Source organism: Pinus tabuliformis, chromosome 1_2, assembly GCF_031772625.1.
Source record: "Pinus tabuliformis cultivar Carrire ecotype Pingquan chromosome 1_2, CPIR1, whole genome shotgun sequence".
Taxonomy (NCBI): Eukaryota; Viridiplantae; Streptophyta; class Pinopsida; order Pinales; family Pinaceae; genus Pinus; species Pinus tabuliformis.
The window spans coordinates 834,383,890-834,399,271 of NC_142298.1; the positions used below are offsets into that span (position 1 = coordinate 834,383,890).

Below are 15,382 nucleotides of genomic sequence, written 5' to 3' on the forward strand. Positions count from 1 at the left end.
CCATTATGCTGAAATTGCCGTTCTATATATATAATGGGCTCAAATGATTCCCTTGACAACTGATTTTGCAATTTTAATGGAACACCAAATGATGTCCTCCCATGGTCTTTAGATTCTTACAACTTAAGAAGATCCTCATGTAGATGATGGAGGCTTAGATTCTTTCTAACATTCACTTTCATTAGGAGAATGGGGATGAGAGGAGGCTGATAGTTCAAGAGCCAGCATGCTACCGTCGCAACTCTAACGGATCATCAAGCAGGGCATCCGGATTTGATGAATTCATGTCTTTGAGGTATAGTGGAACATAAGAAAACTTTGGGCAATAACATATATTAACATGGTAGCAACTTTTGAAGGCTTAATATCCACAAGGATTCCATGATAAGGTTTGAGGAAATAATGTTGTTGCACCTTCTCGATCATCCTTTCTTAGAGAATTGGATTCTGTTAAAAGATGTGAAGGATCCTTACTCTTTCCCACCAACATAGGAAATGATCATGCAATTGCCCTCAAGTGAATATGGAGTTGGTTGTCAGGTGTCTAACCCAGGATCTTGGAATGTACACATAGACGTACGAAAACATCTTCATGCTCAACAAGGAGGCTATTAATGAAATCCTGAAACGCTGAGCCTGTGATATGTTTATTACCACCTCTTGAGTCACTTACACTGAACTTTGGAAGGGTTTTCAGATATCCATTAGGCAAAAGTTGAAGCATTGTAGGCAAGATTAAGGGTAGATAGCTTCCAGCCAGCCAAGGATTGACATTAGCTATGCTGATTGTTCGCCATGATGACAGCTAATGCAAAGGGAAAATCATGGTTTTTCAGCATTAGGGGTCTTTGAGCACAAGGGTTTAGGGCCATCAAATGGAGAAATAGCATCCTATCTTAAAAAATATTGACAAAGTATACATTTGAGTAAAAATGTAGCTTCAGGAATGGTATTTTTCAAGATTTTTTAAGTAAAAGAGGAAATCAGGACTTTTAGGATGAGATTTAGAAAAATATGTAAGATAAGCTTAGAAACCCAACATGAACAGATTGAACCAATGTAGTGCTGGCCATTCAAGAGATATGCAATGATTTGAGCTCAGTCCAGTGCTGTGAGATGGATGTGGAGTTCGCAAGTGAGATACTTTTGCCTCAAGAGCCACTACTCGCTCACCACAAGTAGCACATAATTGATAGTAATTGGAATGAAACTTCATTCCCCACTGGAGCTACCAGTAAACTTCCAGCAAACTATAAATCTTCAACAATGCAAGATGTTGGGTATATTTATTCACTAAGTTAAAAACACTATAAATAGTTGAACAATGGAGTTGCTAAATGATTTATCATTACATCCCAAGGAGAATTCTCTCTTCAACAACACCAATTCCTATGTTGTTCCCCAGGTTCTTCCCTATCTCTCACAGAAGGGCCAAATGCTGGGGCATAGTGTGCAAGATGTACCTTCCTGTGCCACTCTAAGCCTTCAAGCCAATTCTCAGCCCAGAGTGGAGGTAGCCTCAATATTTCCTAAGGCAAGATTCCTTGTTTCTCACACAAAGACAACCTATTTAATGAATGAAGCTCAGACTGGATTTATAACAAAGAAAAATGGTGCATGGAGTCAATCTCTGCTATTGCTCTCGAACAGAAATAGGATGCTCAATTTTGATTTTGGAGGAAATTCAAAAGTGAACCAACTAGAAGGGGGATTTTAACAGGATTCAACCATAGGAATGTTCTTCTGAACCATGGACACCATAATCTTAGTTCAACAGTTCAACTAGCAAATAGCACAAAAAAAGAATAAATATGGGTATAGGAGGAAACAAAACTATGTCCCTAGCACATATTCATCAGATAGAGAACCCATGGGAAAGACAAGAATAGATCCATTAGCTTATTCAACATTTACTTAAAATAGAAAATGAAGAGGAATGAAGTTCATGAACCAACATAACTTGAACTGATTATTGACTAGTAGCAACAACCTCGGTCTGATTTCACAATAAATCAAACAATTCATTAATCCAACAGTGGTTCCAGTGTTGGTGACTATTAAAGTCTTATATCTAAAACAGTGATTATATTAGTCAAAAATACACCAGAAATTGTGATTACAAAATCACTATCCTGGACCTTCTTGCTTGCCTGTACAAAGCCTGCTACTTCAAGAATGTTTACAATAAGAATAGAATGGAGATGAGAAGTGGGAAGGAGGAAAAAGCTATTTGTTGCTGCAAAACCATGATGCTCCAGGTAGATCTTCAATTTTTGATGACATTTGCCTCTATTGTGGCCTCTTCAGCTACTGAAAAATGTAACTCTCAAATGAAAAACTTCCCCTGTAAAAGAGAATTCTCTTACTTATATGCCAACGGGGAAAAGGTTTGGCCTATCTTTGGTTCGGAAAGAAACTTTAGGGCCACCACTCTCTCATAATCCCTCAATCTCACAAGCAGCTAATCAAACTTTTTGCTAATTCGTACTTAGAGGCCACCACTCTCTCTTAATCACAGTGAAATCAAGGCCACACATGCAAGTTCCATCTTGCCAATAATTACACTACCCACAAAAAGATTCCTTACTGGGCATATTTTCCTCATAGTGCCACTTGTTTCTTCAGAGTATGGACCTTCATTTTCCTTTGAGTCTAGATACTTTGGACATATTCAAACTTTGACAATGGGGACCTGCTTGAGGAATCCAGCCAAAGCAACAAGTCAAGTAGTGAGCAGGGGGCCAATTGACGAATCTGGGATGATCGTGAAATCGGCCTAGACATCATTTCAAACAGTGAAAAGGCGGGCCAATTGAGGAATTGTGCCCAATCTTGAAACCGGCCAAGGCAACAATTTGAACAATAAGAATGAGGGCTCGATTGAGTAATTGAGCCAACTTTTGAAATGGGACCAAGGCAACAGCTCGAACAGTCAGAAGGGAGCCCAATTGATGACTAGGACCAAATTTGAGAATAAACCAAGACAACAGTTAAACGTTGAGAAGGGGGCTCAATCGAGGAATCAAGCTTAATCTGGAAATCGGGCAAGGCAGCAATTTGAACAGTGACAACGGGAGTCCTATTTGTAAATTGAGATGAAACCAAAGTTTGAACAGAGAATAAAAGGCCAAGGTTTAAATACTCGTGAAGGGTTCCAAAGGCTATAAATTTAAGGAAAATTTGGCTAAGTGTGAAGGAACCCTGGAGTATGTGAGAATTATGAAGGCAAGGCTTGGTTTTGAATGTCATTGGAAAGTAAGCTCTTTAGGCACACAAGGTGATAACATAAGCTAAGGAACCCAGCTAGTGGCAATTGGAATAACACAAGAAGGTGAATGTCACAAACAACAAGCAAATGGTGGAAGCGATATTTTAAAAATGAGAGACAAAGGTGAATGATTTATCAAGGAAGTTAAGTGCAACAAAGCAATTTAAGAATGGATGTTCAGGTGAGTAATGAAAATGCATGAGATCAACAGAAGAGGAGTAAAAAGTATGAGCAGAATATCAAGAAACAGTGTATTGCAAAATACAATCGATAATGAAAGGAACAATAATAACAGCGCACAGTATGATCTTAACGTACTAAAAATCACACTTAGGTGTGTTCGTTAGTGTATTAAGATCAAATGTGTAACTTGTCTGTGTGGAATCATGAAATGAACCATTAACCGGAGAATGACAGCCAAAATGTCACAGATTGCTCAAATATACATATTATTGCCAATATAGAAATGAGCTACAAAATTGGCGATGTTCAAAGAATTGTAACTTGTGAAAGCACTATGATTCTAGACATGTCAGTTCTACCTTGCCAAGATTACAATCTGTGAGAGCGATAGAAAAGGTGAGCCTAACAAATGTGTCTATGTTTGCAACTGGATCATTGCTAATCCTGTTTGCAAATTATGTGGGTCAAGGAGTTTCCTGGTCTCAATATATTCGTACATCTTTAAGGATGGAAACTAGGAAATTTCTCCACTAAAATCATTTTTTCTGAAGGAAAGGTTTTGTCAGATGAATTATCAGGATCATTATGATCTTGAATTGTACTTTACAGGAATTACTTGGTTGTGAGATAAACCGTTGCTTTTTCCCCTGTAGTTTTACTCTGTACAGACTGGTCTATTCACAATATTGATCTTTCATTATAGAATATCTTGTCTATTTCAAAGTTCTGTGCAACCCCCTGCCCCCAGGTGACAATTTCTTCTATTAGAGAAATACACAGAATAACCATGAAAGAAGTTTATATTTTGCGGTGACAACCTCCTGGATTTTTGAAAGTGCTTCCTTTAAACTCAAGAGAAACATTAAAACTGGCCCAAAGAGCATGCTGCAATTTTTCCAGGGGACTTTTGTTTATACATTGCATGAAATACAATTTCACAAGCATGAGAACTTCAAACATTATATCAGCCTCTATGTAAACTTGAATCACATAGATGTCTACATACCAAACTGATAAATGGAGCATGGGATATCTGGCACTCAAAGTACCCCACTTTTCCGGCTAATTTTCACTCTAAATCTCGTTGAAACTTGAAACTATCCTGGAACTCCGAGTACTACCTCTGCAAGGGGAGTTTTGTCCATGAAACTAGGCCCTAGGTATTTTGGCCAATTTTAAGACAACCCAGAACGTCGGATTTCTGAAAACATGATCAGAATGTGCAGAAATGAGACTCACCAGAAAAACAGGGCTAACCAAAAATAGGGCAAACTAAGCGCCCCATGTCAAATGCTGATAAATGGATGTGGATGGCACGGACTTATTTTAATAATCTTCGGAAGCCCAAGTTCATGTATCTCATTCTTTAAAGTGCCTAAGAGTGCAACATTAGTTACAATTCCCTTCTGGAATCATTAAACCACTTTCTTTGTTTTTCAACAATATTCAAGCACTTTCCTTCTGTGTTGGAAACACCATTCAGAAAATTCCAGAGAGTCATCCCAAGCTATTGGACCTCAAATATTTTACTCAAAAGAGGTCATAGAGCCTTAATGTTACATATCAAAATAGCATACTGGAAGTGGAAGCTTGTGCAATAGTTTTCACTTTCTGAGCAACACTTTTCACAACTAAGCCTCTCTCTATCATCCCATTCCAGAACACCTCAGGTCTGCCATCCATCTCTAGAGAATACTTATCAAATACATAAAATGTTTTAAGATTGATCAGAATCCTTTTTGAAGCCATTTCTTCGCAAAGTTCTGAAGCTTTATTTCGCTCACCTGCTCCCAAGTATGCATAAATAAGAGTAGTATAAACAAGGGCATCACCAACAAGACCCCTCCTAGACATTTTATTGAATGCTTTTTCAGCACTTCTCAGCTTGGCTTTCCTGCACAAACCTCGAATGATGCTACTATAGAGAAAAACATCTTCAGAAAAACCTCTTTTGACAAATTCATCAGGCAGCTTCAGGGCTTCCTCTTCATTGTGTTGGACACAATAACCATCAATTAGCCATGAGTAAACACTAAAATTAGGCATAAAACCTGCACTCAACAGACAACAAACTGATTTATTAATATACAATGTTCAGTATTGCAACAGGCCCATTTCTCACAAACGGAAATGGATACAACAAATCCTATTGGTGAAGTTGGTCACTGTACATGAAAAAAACCCAGACCTATAGTTGCGGGTAAAAATCAGGATTATAAAAGGAAGTAAAATTCTTGAATTATAAAATCTTGTTGGAAATTACAAACCTGCAATAATCATTTCAAACAGGACTTCCTTTGCTTCATCTATTTTCCCAGATTTGCAAAAGCCATGAATAAGAGCCTTGTAAGTATACACATCAAAAACTAGCCCGGTTTGTAACATCTTGTTGCGAAGTTTCCAGGCATCAGCCATGTTACCTCTCTTGCACTGCGAATTGATCAAGGTATTGCATGTAAAGTGATCAGGTTCAAGACCCTTCTCCGCCATTTCATTCAAGAGATCATTTGCTTCTTCCAATTTCCCTTCCTCGCAGAGCTTATGGAGGAGGACATTGTATGTCACCGTTCCTGGCACCAGCCCTTTCCTTATCATTTCATCCCGCAGTCTGAAAGCCTCAGTCAGATTATTTTCTCTGCAATAACCATCAATCAGGGTAGTATATGTTACATTATTTGGAACCAGATCACCCATTTCGTTCAAAATCTTCAACGCGTCCCTCAATCTGCCCTCTTTGCAAAACCCGTGTATTAGAGTGTTATATGTTACAATATCGGGTTGAATGCCCTTCTCTAACATCGTGTCTTGGATGCTTAAAGCTTCATAATGCATTCCTTTCTTGGAAAGAAGGGAAATAAGACTATTATATGTGAACAAATCTGGATTGAATCCATGCTTCTTCATCTGATTTACAAGTTCTTCGGCATTTTGCAGATCATCTTGTTTGCAGCAGGCATGGATCATGACATTGAAAGTCCGAGAATCAGCTTCGATCCCTCTACACAACATTTCCCTATAGATTTTCCAGGCCATAGCTGGCAATTTGGCCTTGACTAGACTGTTTAGAAGGATATTACAAGAGTGTACGGTGGGGTTGATTCCATAAGAACCCAACTGATAAAATACTTGGATTGCATCTTGGGTCATTCCGGATTGCGCATATGAATTGATCAGCATACTCAGAACTGCAGAATTGGTGCCCAAATTGCTATAATCATTTATCATAACATCTAAGACTACTGGAGAAGATAGGAAGCCTTTATGGGAAATGGATTGTAACAATGACTGAGCAGTTTTGAACTTATTGTTCTTAGTGAGAATATGGATTATGGTCCAGTAAGGGCGGGTGGCGTGCTGGTAGTGTGGCAAGTAGGCAACCCACTTGAAGAATCTCCATGCCAGGTTTCCATCATGCCTGCCAATCTGCAGAAGGATCTCGCTCATAATGCAGGGATTTAGCCTGGAGGCGATTTGGGCTTTGGACAAACAGTTCCATGTCCCCTCCATAACAACTTTGAAGACATTTTGAATGAATTCTGAATCTGGAATGGTGCCCATGTCCACTTGGGATTCATTTTTAGATAGGATTTCACTTACTGCACTTGTGGAGTAAAATTTGTTGTTGAGGTGGGTGTTGTAATAAATACTGTGCGGAAGTCCTGTATGGAGTTTTAATTGAATTGCTTTCATTGATTTCTATGCATCAGGGAACTCCGAACTCGGAAATGTTTAAAAAGTGGAGAAAAACTCATACCCGGTGTCGTGTACAAACATAAAAAAACACTGGCGTCCAACATCTCAGAGTTCATTTGATTGGTAATGTATACCATACGGCCATCTATGATCATGTTCGTTATACACGCAGTGAAATCGATTTGCCCTACTCGGCTCCACCCTCATTTGATGGTCATTAAGAAGGATGGCTCAAACAAAAAATTTCAATCCTCTCAGCGCTCGTAGATCCGTTCTTGTAAACGGAAAGAGTACTCACTTTATCAACTCCAAATCCACTCCCCCTTGCATGTATAAATGCCAGTAAGTGCTGGAACAGTATCTTGGATCCAAAGATATATTTTGAAAAACCCCTATTCATCTGGTTATCACCACCATATCACTCGATACCAGGGTTGATTTTGTGGTAAAATAATTTCAACTTTTCGACGTTATGAAAAGTACCCGATATTTTTTATTAGGTATTTTCAAAGGGAAGTATGGAAAAGAATTGCATTGGAGTAATTTTCAAAAATATTCATCTCAGAGTTAATGAATCAAAACAAATAAGTATTATTTACCTCAAAGTTAATGAATCAAAATAAGCATGTGTATTTCACACTAACCTTTTGAGGCACATGAATTATTAGTTTTACCTCTTCCTAACATTATTCCCTTTTTCTAGCACTATTCCATATAATTGAGTTTTTTTATCGAAAGTTTGAAGAAGAATGGAGAAACAAATTAATCCTATCTGAGAATTTGTTTGGGGATTGAGAAACAAATTAACCTTATTTGAGAATTTGGGGTTTGAGGGAACATTGAGAGGTAAGTCCAAATTTATTTTAGAATTTAGGGTTGTAATGAATTTTGAGTTTTTTTATTAGATAAATTGATTAAATAATGAAATAATCAATTTTTTTTGTGATACACATTTTTTTTTAGCTATTATAAAAAACATTTATGTTAAATCTCAATCATAGCATGTTAATAGTTTGTTTAGATTCATGATGGATGCATCTTGTTTTAAGCAACATAAGGAATGGAGTCTTATGAAAGTTGGATTGTGTGGAAGTTATGTTAGTCATCGAGCATTAAAATGGTTTTGGTAGCAACATCGTAGAATCTATATATTTCAAGTGCTTGCAATGTGAAGTGAAAAACATTCAGTGGATGAACTCTTACTACAGTTGAAGGAGAACCTTAGCTCATAAATAGAGTTGACTCGTCTACAAGAGAGGCTAGATTAGTAGCACATATTGGTGGCTTTCTAACCATGATGTGCAACCTAAACACAAAAACTCAACAACCATTTTGATTTTGGTGTCCAGTGATTTGTTTAATGGAGATAATGCAACATCTATAAATATGAATGCAAAGAAGGAAATAGCTCTAGCATTCTTAATGGACCTTTAACCTCACTTAAATGACAATTTCATCAATAATGTGCAATATCTCCACAAGTTGCATTCATTGTCCTACAATGCTGACAAAGATGACACAATATTGTATTTGTGAAAGGGAAGATGGTTGATGTTTGATAAAGAAAATACATCCACATAGGTCGAACACCTTAAGAAAATCGCTAATACAAATAAGTTAAAGATGATACATTGATGTATTACATGGTTAAAACCTTCATAAATGGAAATAGTCCATGAACCCCAATCAACACAACCACCTAAGGCGATATATTAATGCAAAATTAAAATATTTACACAAGCTTCTCCTAATCTATTATTAGCAAATGAACCTATGATTATCTTTAAATAGAGGTTGTGGACAAATGGGTGTTAAGTCATGGATCAATAATTTTAGTACTGAGGATAAGATGGATTATCAAATCACCTTACATCTAGAACATAATCATAACCATTTGATTAGATAATTACAATGCACATTAAAGAAACACACTTTACCCAAACATGCATTAGACCTAGTTGATCTTAACTAATTCCTAAGTGTATAAGTATCCTAACATTCTCTCTTAAGAATAACTTGGGATAGGATTGAACGATATACAAAGTTGGCACAATAGTAGAATAAATGAGGCATTTGAGCTTACTTCCCCTTAATGGAAATTTATTGAACTCATAGCATAAATGAAAGTTTGGAAAATTCTACTTCTATACTAGATTTTGTGAGAATGTCAGCATGATCATCAATAGGGAAATATAACACTTAGAGAACATGAACTTAAAGAAGCTCTTTGATGAAGTGCATGTTTAGCTCAATCTATTTTCTTTGCACTAATGTTGAATTGGGTCCTTTTGGCAAGCTAATATGCCATATATTGTTAACTCTTCCTTAAGGTGAATCATTTGTTGTACAACAAGATACAATATGTTGATTAAACATGATTGCAAAATTGATTAAATGATAATCAATTATAGCATGGACTTTTTTTCCATGAGAAATATCTTTATATTTCATATAAGGAATATGCATGTTTTGGTCCTCAAGAGACTGGTCAAACTCAATAGAGAGGCTCAAAGTCGTTAAAACAAAGTTCATCATGTCACTTGCAGGAATTGAACCTAGATGGAGAGGATAACAATCATTCCTCCCCATTGCTTGATATATTAAACCCAATTGACAATGATTGCATGGTTTGATTTGATAAATGAAACATATTTGTGAAGGTTTATGTTCCAATTTTGTATAGTTTAGCTATTTGAATACTATATGTTCATTAAGATATGTTGAATCTTTGATATCTACCGAAGGAAATACCATCTCAAACAAAGTGTTTCGTTTTGACATTTGTTATATTAATTGAAAAGTTCTCTAAAATTCTAATATATTTTAAAGATTTGAATTATGTGATTAAGTTGAGGTAAAATTAGTAAGCTAGAATCTATCATTACTTAGGATATTTTTGGAGGTATAATATTATATTGCAATTATAAAATATCTTCAATAATCAATTTTGAATTGATACAAATTTCCAACTATGTGCATTATATCTAATTCAGTTAATTAATGTCATTTACAAAATATAATAATAATAAAATTAAATGTGTACTTTGCATTCATTCTCTTCATATCAAGTAGGGAAAATGAACACTTAAGGGAGTCAAAGGTGGATGTGTTGCACAAGGGGATATATATATATATATATGTGATCTATGTTGAGAAATATAGTGGTAGCAAGGGGTGATTTCTCTTCTTCATAATTGCTTATGATGTATTTTTAATTTCACTTATTTAACTTCTTCTTGTACTTATTATTATTGATGTTTTCTATGATCAAACAGTTATAATGAGACAATAGGACATAGTATGTAGGTTATCAGTCAGGGCCAAAACCTCTCCAACTTGAGAGGAAAACGCACAAGAATTCTTCTTCTTTTAAAATCTTCAATTCATGAATTCCAAGACCTAGACACTTGACCAATATCCCCTCCAAGACCAAGGCAAAGCCTTCTCCTTGATGTGATTCCCTTACATGAAGTCAACTCACTTTCTACTAGTAGTAGTTGCTCCTTCAGCCTCTTTCTCGAACCTACAACTTATTGGCTGCAACTCAGCCTTACTGCAGAAACCTTAGGCCACGCTTATGAGTGAGAATATGGAGAAATTGTCCTCTTTTCTTATTCACTTAGTAAGATACTTCCTCTTCAATGATTTGGCCTGTAATATGAACTCTTTTTCACCTAAATTCGGTCCTTTTAGAGTGATTGTATTTTTTGGTCTTCTTGCTGCAAAGGGATGCCCTAATCTTCGCGCGTGTGAAGGAATTTTACCCAAGGCTCCATCCTAGGGTCCTCTAACAAAACTAAATTTCTCTAATTTTAAATACAATAAAACAGGAAATAACTTATTTCTAACTAAACATTTAATCGATGATAATTTACCATTAAAATTTATTTCCCACAATTAAATAGTAAGCATTTCATTTCAATCACTTACATGAGTAATCTATAAACAGAGGAATACATGTTCCAATAGCCTGGTTGAGATGCCCTTGAGCTCCTGATCCTGCTGGGATGCTCCTCTTGACTACTGACTGGATTTACCTCCCAGCCAACTAGGAAGTATTTCCTAGCCTAGGAAACCTCCACAGGTTCCCTAGCCCTCCGAGCCCAAGTCCAACCAGATGTAGTGTGTCTAAGATAAACAATACTCTCCTTCTCTCCCTTCTCCCTTCTCCACCTTCCTCTCAAAACAAATCCTCCAAAACCACAACCAAACCAAAACCAAAAGAAAGACCAAGGATCCCCTCTCCTCCCCTCATCCTTCCCCTTTTATGCCCCCTCTCTTCTCCACCTCAACCACCTCTCATTAATGTCATAACTACCCCCTCATCCTTACATTTGACTTATCTTCTCCACCTCAACCACCTCTCATTAATGTCATAACTACCCCCTCATCCTTACATTTGACTTATCTTCTCCACCTCAACCACCTCTCATTAATGTCATAACTACCCCCTCATCCTTACATTTGACTTATCTTCTCCCAAGTAAATTTGAGAGGACATTTTGGGGATGAGATATGAATATATAATTTGGTAATTAATTGGAGAGGACCATGTCTTCTCCCAAGTAAATTTGAGAGGACATTTTGGGGATGAGATATGAATATATGATTTAGTAATTAACTAGAGAGGACCATGTCTTCTCCCATGTAAATTTGAGAGGACATTTTGGGGATGAGATTTGAATATATAATTTGGTAATTAATTGGAGAGGACCATGTATTCTTCCAAGTAAATTTGAGAGGACATTTTGGGGATGAGATATGAATATGTAATTTGGTAATTAATTGGATAAGACCATGTCTTCTCCCAAGTAAATTTGAGAGGACAATTTGGGGATGAGATATGATTATATAATTTAGTGATTAATTGGATAGGACCATGTCTTCTCCCAAGTAAATTTGAGAGGACATTTTGGGGATGAGATATGAATATTTAAATTGGAATAAATGGAAGGAGACCATATCCTATCAAAATTTAAATTTGAGGAGGTAAGTTGGGAATTGAATAATAACAAAATTTATATCAGTAATAAATTTACAGTTTCACCAATGTAGGTATGTACCAATATTTCTTGATAATTATAAGTCAATATTTTAAGGTAATTTAAACACTAGTAAAATTTGCATGATAATATTAAGTAGGGCATTACATACACTCCTCCTTCAGAAAACTTCGTCCCAAAGTTAGAGTGTAAAAGATACAAGGAGTTCGAAGCAGTTTGGCAATAAGGCATAACAAAATAGAGAGAGAGTTATAGTAGTAAAATTTGATAAGTCAGACAATGACATCGTGTTCCATCAAGAGTCTCCAACTGATCTATATCCTCCTATCCTTCCTTACCTACTTTCGTTCCCACCCTATCCATCCTCTGCTGCTATATACGGTGGCATCGACTATACCAATCTAACCACTGATAAAACCAATATGGTAGAAGCGTCGACTATATCGACCTAACTTCCCCAGCAGGCAACTGGAAATCGTCATCACACGTCTAGGGGAGCGTGTCCACCACTGCCCTCCCATGATTCCAGGTTTGGAGGTTACACGGTGGGAAATACCTCCACCCCTCCTCACAACTAGGGTCAACACCCTAATATGGACCACACTACAGCGTTGGTTGGATACTTGTCATCGAATAATCCAGTCAGGTAGTCTTGTCACCTGTCATTCACATTTTACCCATGTCATAAGAGTGCATATCCAGTAGATACAAAATGTAATAGAACAATGTACATTATACCTTTCCTCATGAGATGTCTCGACCTTCCCCCAATGGAAGAGTAGATCTTGGCTATCATATAGTTCTTTCCAATCTGCGGGTTAGCTCTCATTCATGCATTTATATAACAACAAGATATATATAGATAAGTGATCTTAAACATCATGTTATTAAGTCTAGTATCCACGTGTCAATCTTGCAGTTCATACTGGAAATAAATCATAATTTCACTAAGTCATTCATTAAATAAATCATATCCACTTGAGCCATACATGAAACAACAATAATTCTGATAAGTCATGCACTAGATAATTCATCACCAAGTAAGTCATACATTAGGCCATACATCAAACATTTCCATCATCAATACCAAATCCATCAAATGATTTATATAAGTAGTTTCATGTGTCCAACTAAATGCATCAATATTACATAACATTCATAAATAAATAACATGGAACTGAAAAATAGAACCTTAGCATAGGTAGTTGTCTAAGTAAAAAATGGGCATCACAAATGCTCAAAAAGTGAGGGGTATTCATGACGTATAGTCTCTGCATCCTCACACGTAGCAAATCATGGGCCATACTTGTCCCACTGGACCTTAACTTGGTCCACCATGTGACGTCTGAGCTATCGAACCCTACGGTCCAATATGTGTAATGGTTCGACCACTATGGTTTCCATGTCCGAGACCTGCAATTCCCTCTAATCCAGTTTGTGAGATTCATCAGAAACACAATGTTGTAAAATAGATACATGAAAAACATCATGAGTTTATGAAAATGGGGTGGCAGTACAAGATGATAGGCAACTGGTCCAATCTTCTTCTTGATCCTAAAAGGTCCTACGAACCAAGGTGACAACTTCATCCCTTTCCCAAACCGAATGGTGCTTTTGTTGGGTCGGATACGAATAAAAACTTGGTCCCCTACTTCATAACTGTGATCAATCCTATGTGAATCAGCATAACTCTTCTGTCTATCTTGTGCTTCCTTTAACCTTTTTCGAATCTGTTTTACCTATTCCTCCATTTCTTGAACTAATTCTGGCCCAACTATTACTCAGTCCTCCAACTTTTCCCAACTCAACGGTGTCCTACATGGCCTTCCATATAGAGCTTGATAAGGAGGCATCCTGATTGAACTGTGGTAACTGTTATTATAGGAAAACTCTATCGATGGTAAGTACCTTTCCCAATGAGTCTGATTATCCATGACGTACATCCTAAGAATGTCTTCCATAACTTGATTTACTCTTTCAGTCTACCCATCTGTTTCTGGATGATATGCAGTGCTCAGGTTCAGCTAAGTCCCTAGTGCTGATTACAAACTTGTCCAAAACCTAGATGTAAATCGAGAGTCTCTATCAGAAATGATCTTTGTGGGTACCCGTGTAGTCAAATAAATTCACTTATAAAAACTCGTGCCACATCAGTAACATCGTAAGTGTCTCTTACTGGAAAGAAATGGGCACTTTTGGTCAATTTATCAACTATAACCAATATAACATTGTGCCTCTGTGATGTGACTGACAATCCCACAACAAAATCCATGGAAATTACTTCCCATTTAGACATAGGTATGTCATGTGGTTGTAGCAGTCCTGCTGGATGGTGATGATTAGCCTTCACTTGTTGACATTCAAGACATTTGGCGACAAACTAGACTATGTCGTGCTTCATGCCTGCCCAAAAGAAGAGTTTCTTCATGTCCGCATACATATTCATTACTCCAGGATGTGCACAATAGAGTGTTCTATGTGACTTTTCGAGGATGGTCCTTCTTATACCCCCTTCCTTAGGTATGTACATTTTCCCTTGAAATCTCAATAGTCCATATGGTTCAAGGACATATCCCTCAAACTTTGGTTCTATCTGCTTCCCACTCTAGAGTGCTGAGATAACCCTTACATACCAACTATCTTTAAAGAATTTCTCCAACACACGTTCCCCAAATTTACCTTTAAGGCTACTAGGGAGAAGGTTCATGGTCTCTTACTTAGTGCATCAACCACCACATTCTCCTTTCCCTTGATGTATGAGATCTCAAAATCATACTCACTCATGAATTCGCTCCACCGCCTTTGTCTAGCATTCAAATCCCTTTGAGTGAAGAGATGCTTCAGGCTTTGATGATCTATTCTTAACTCAAATCTTCTCCCAACGAGGTAGTGTCTCCACAGTTTCAAAGCTAACATCACTGCTGCTAATTCTAAGTCATGGGTAGCATACAACTCTTCATGTTTCTTCAATTTTCTATATGCGTAAGCTATTACTCCACCTTCTTGCATCAATACTACACCCAATCCTTGCTTCGAAGCATCAGTGAAGACAGTGAAGTCTTTTTCCATGTCCGACACTCAAAGGATCGGTGCACTAGTTAGTAACCTCTTTAGTTCTGTGAATGCAGTGTCACATTCATATGCCCATTCATACCTGACCCCCTTTCGTTGTAATGTGGTGATGGGTTTTGCAATCCTCGAAAACCCTTCCACAAACCTACGATAATACCCTGCT

General features: G+C 37.1%; 1 protein-coding gene across 1 annotated transcript; it reads right to left on the reverse strand.

The window, feature by feature from the left end:
* Positions 1-4,334: 4,334 nt before the first annotated feature.
* On the reverse strand, positions 4,335-7,596 carry LOC149208515 (uncharacterized). The gene is made up of 2 exons (XM_089396096.1): positions 5,719-7,596; positions 4,335-5,502 (listed from the first exon to the last, which is right to left on the reverse strand). Exons 1-2 carry the CDS (start codon positions 7,139-7,141, stop codon positions 5,015-5,017), a joined length of 1,911 nt encoding a protein of 636 aa, XP_089252222.1. The 5' UTR covers positions 7,142-7,596; the 3' UTR covers positions 4,335-5,014.
* Between the last annotated feature and the right edge of the window lie 7,786 nt (positions 7,597-15,382).

What these genes read in the sequence shown, in the direction of transcription:
- LOC149208515 (XM_089396096.1), bottom strand. Translation starts at nt 7,141, where the DNA reads ATGAAAGCAATTCAATTAAAACTCCATACAGGACTTCCGCACAGTATT. An exon ending in GTTTGAAATGATTATTGCAG is followed by an intron (nt 5,503 to 5,718) that starts GTTTGTAATTTC and finishes TGTTGAGTGCAG; the next exon opens with GTTTTATGCCTAATTTTAGT.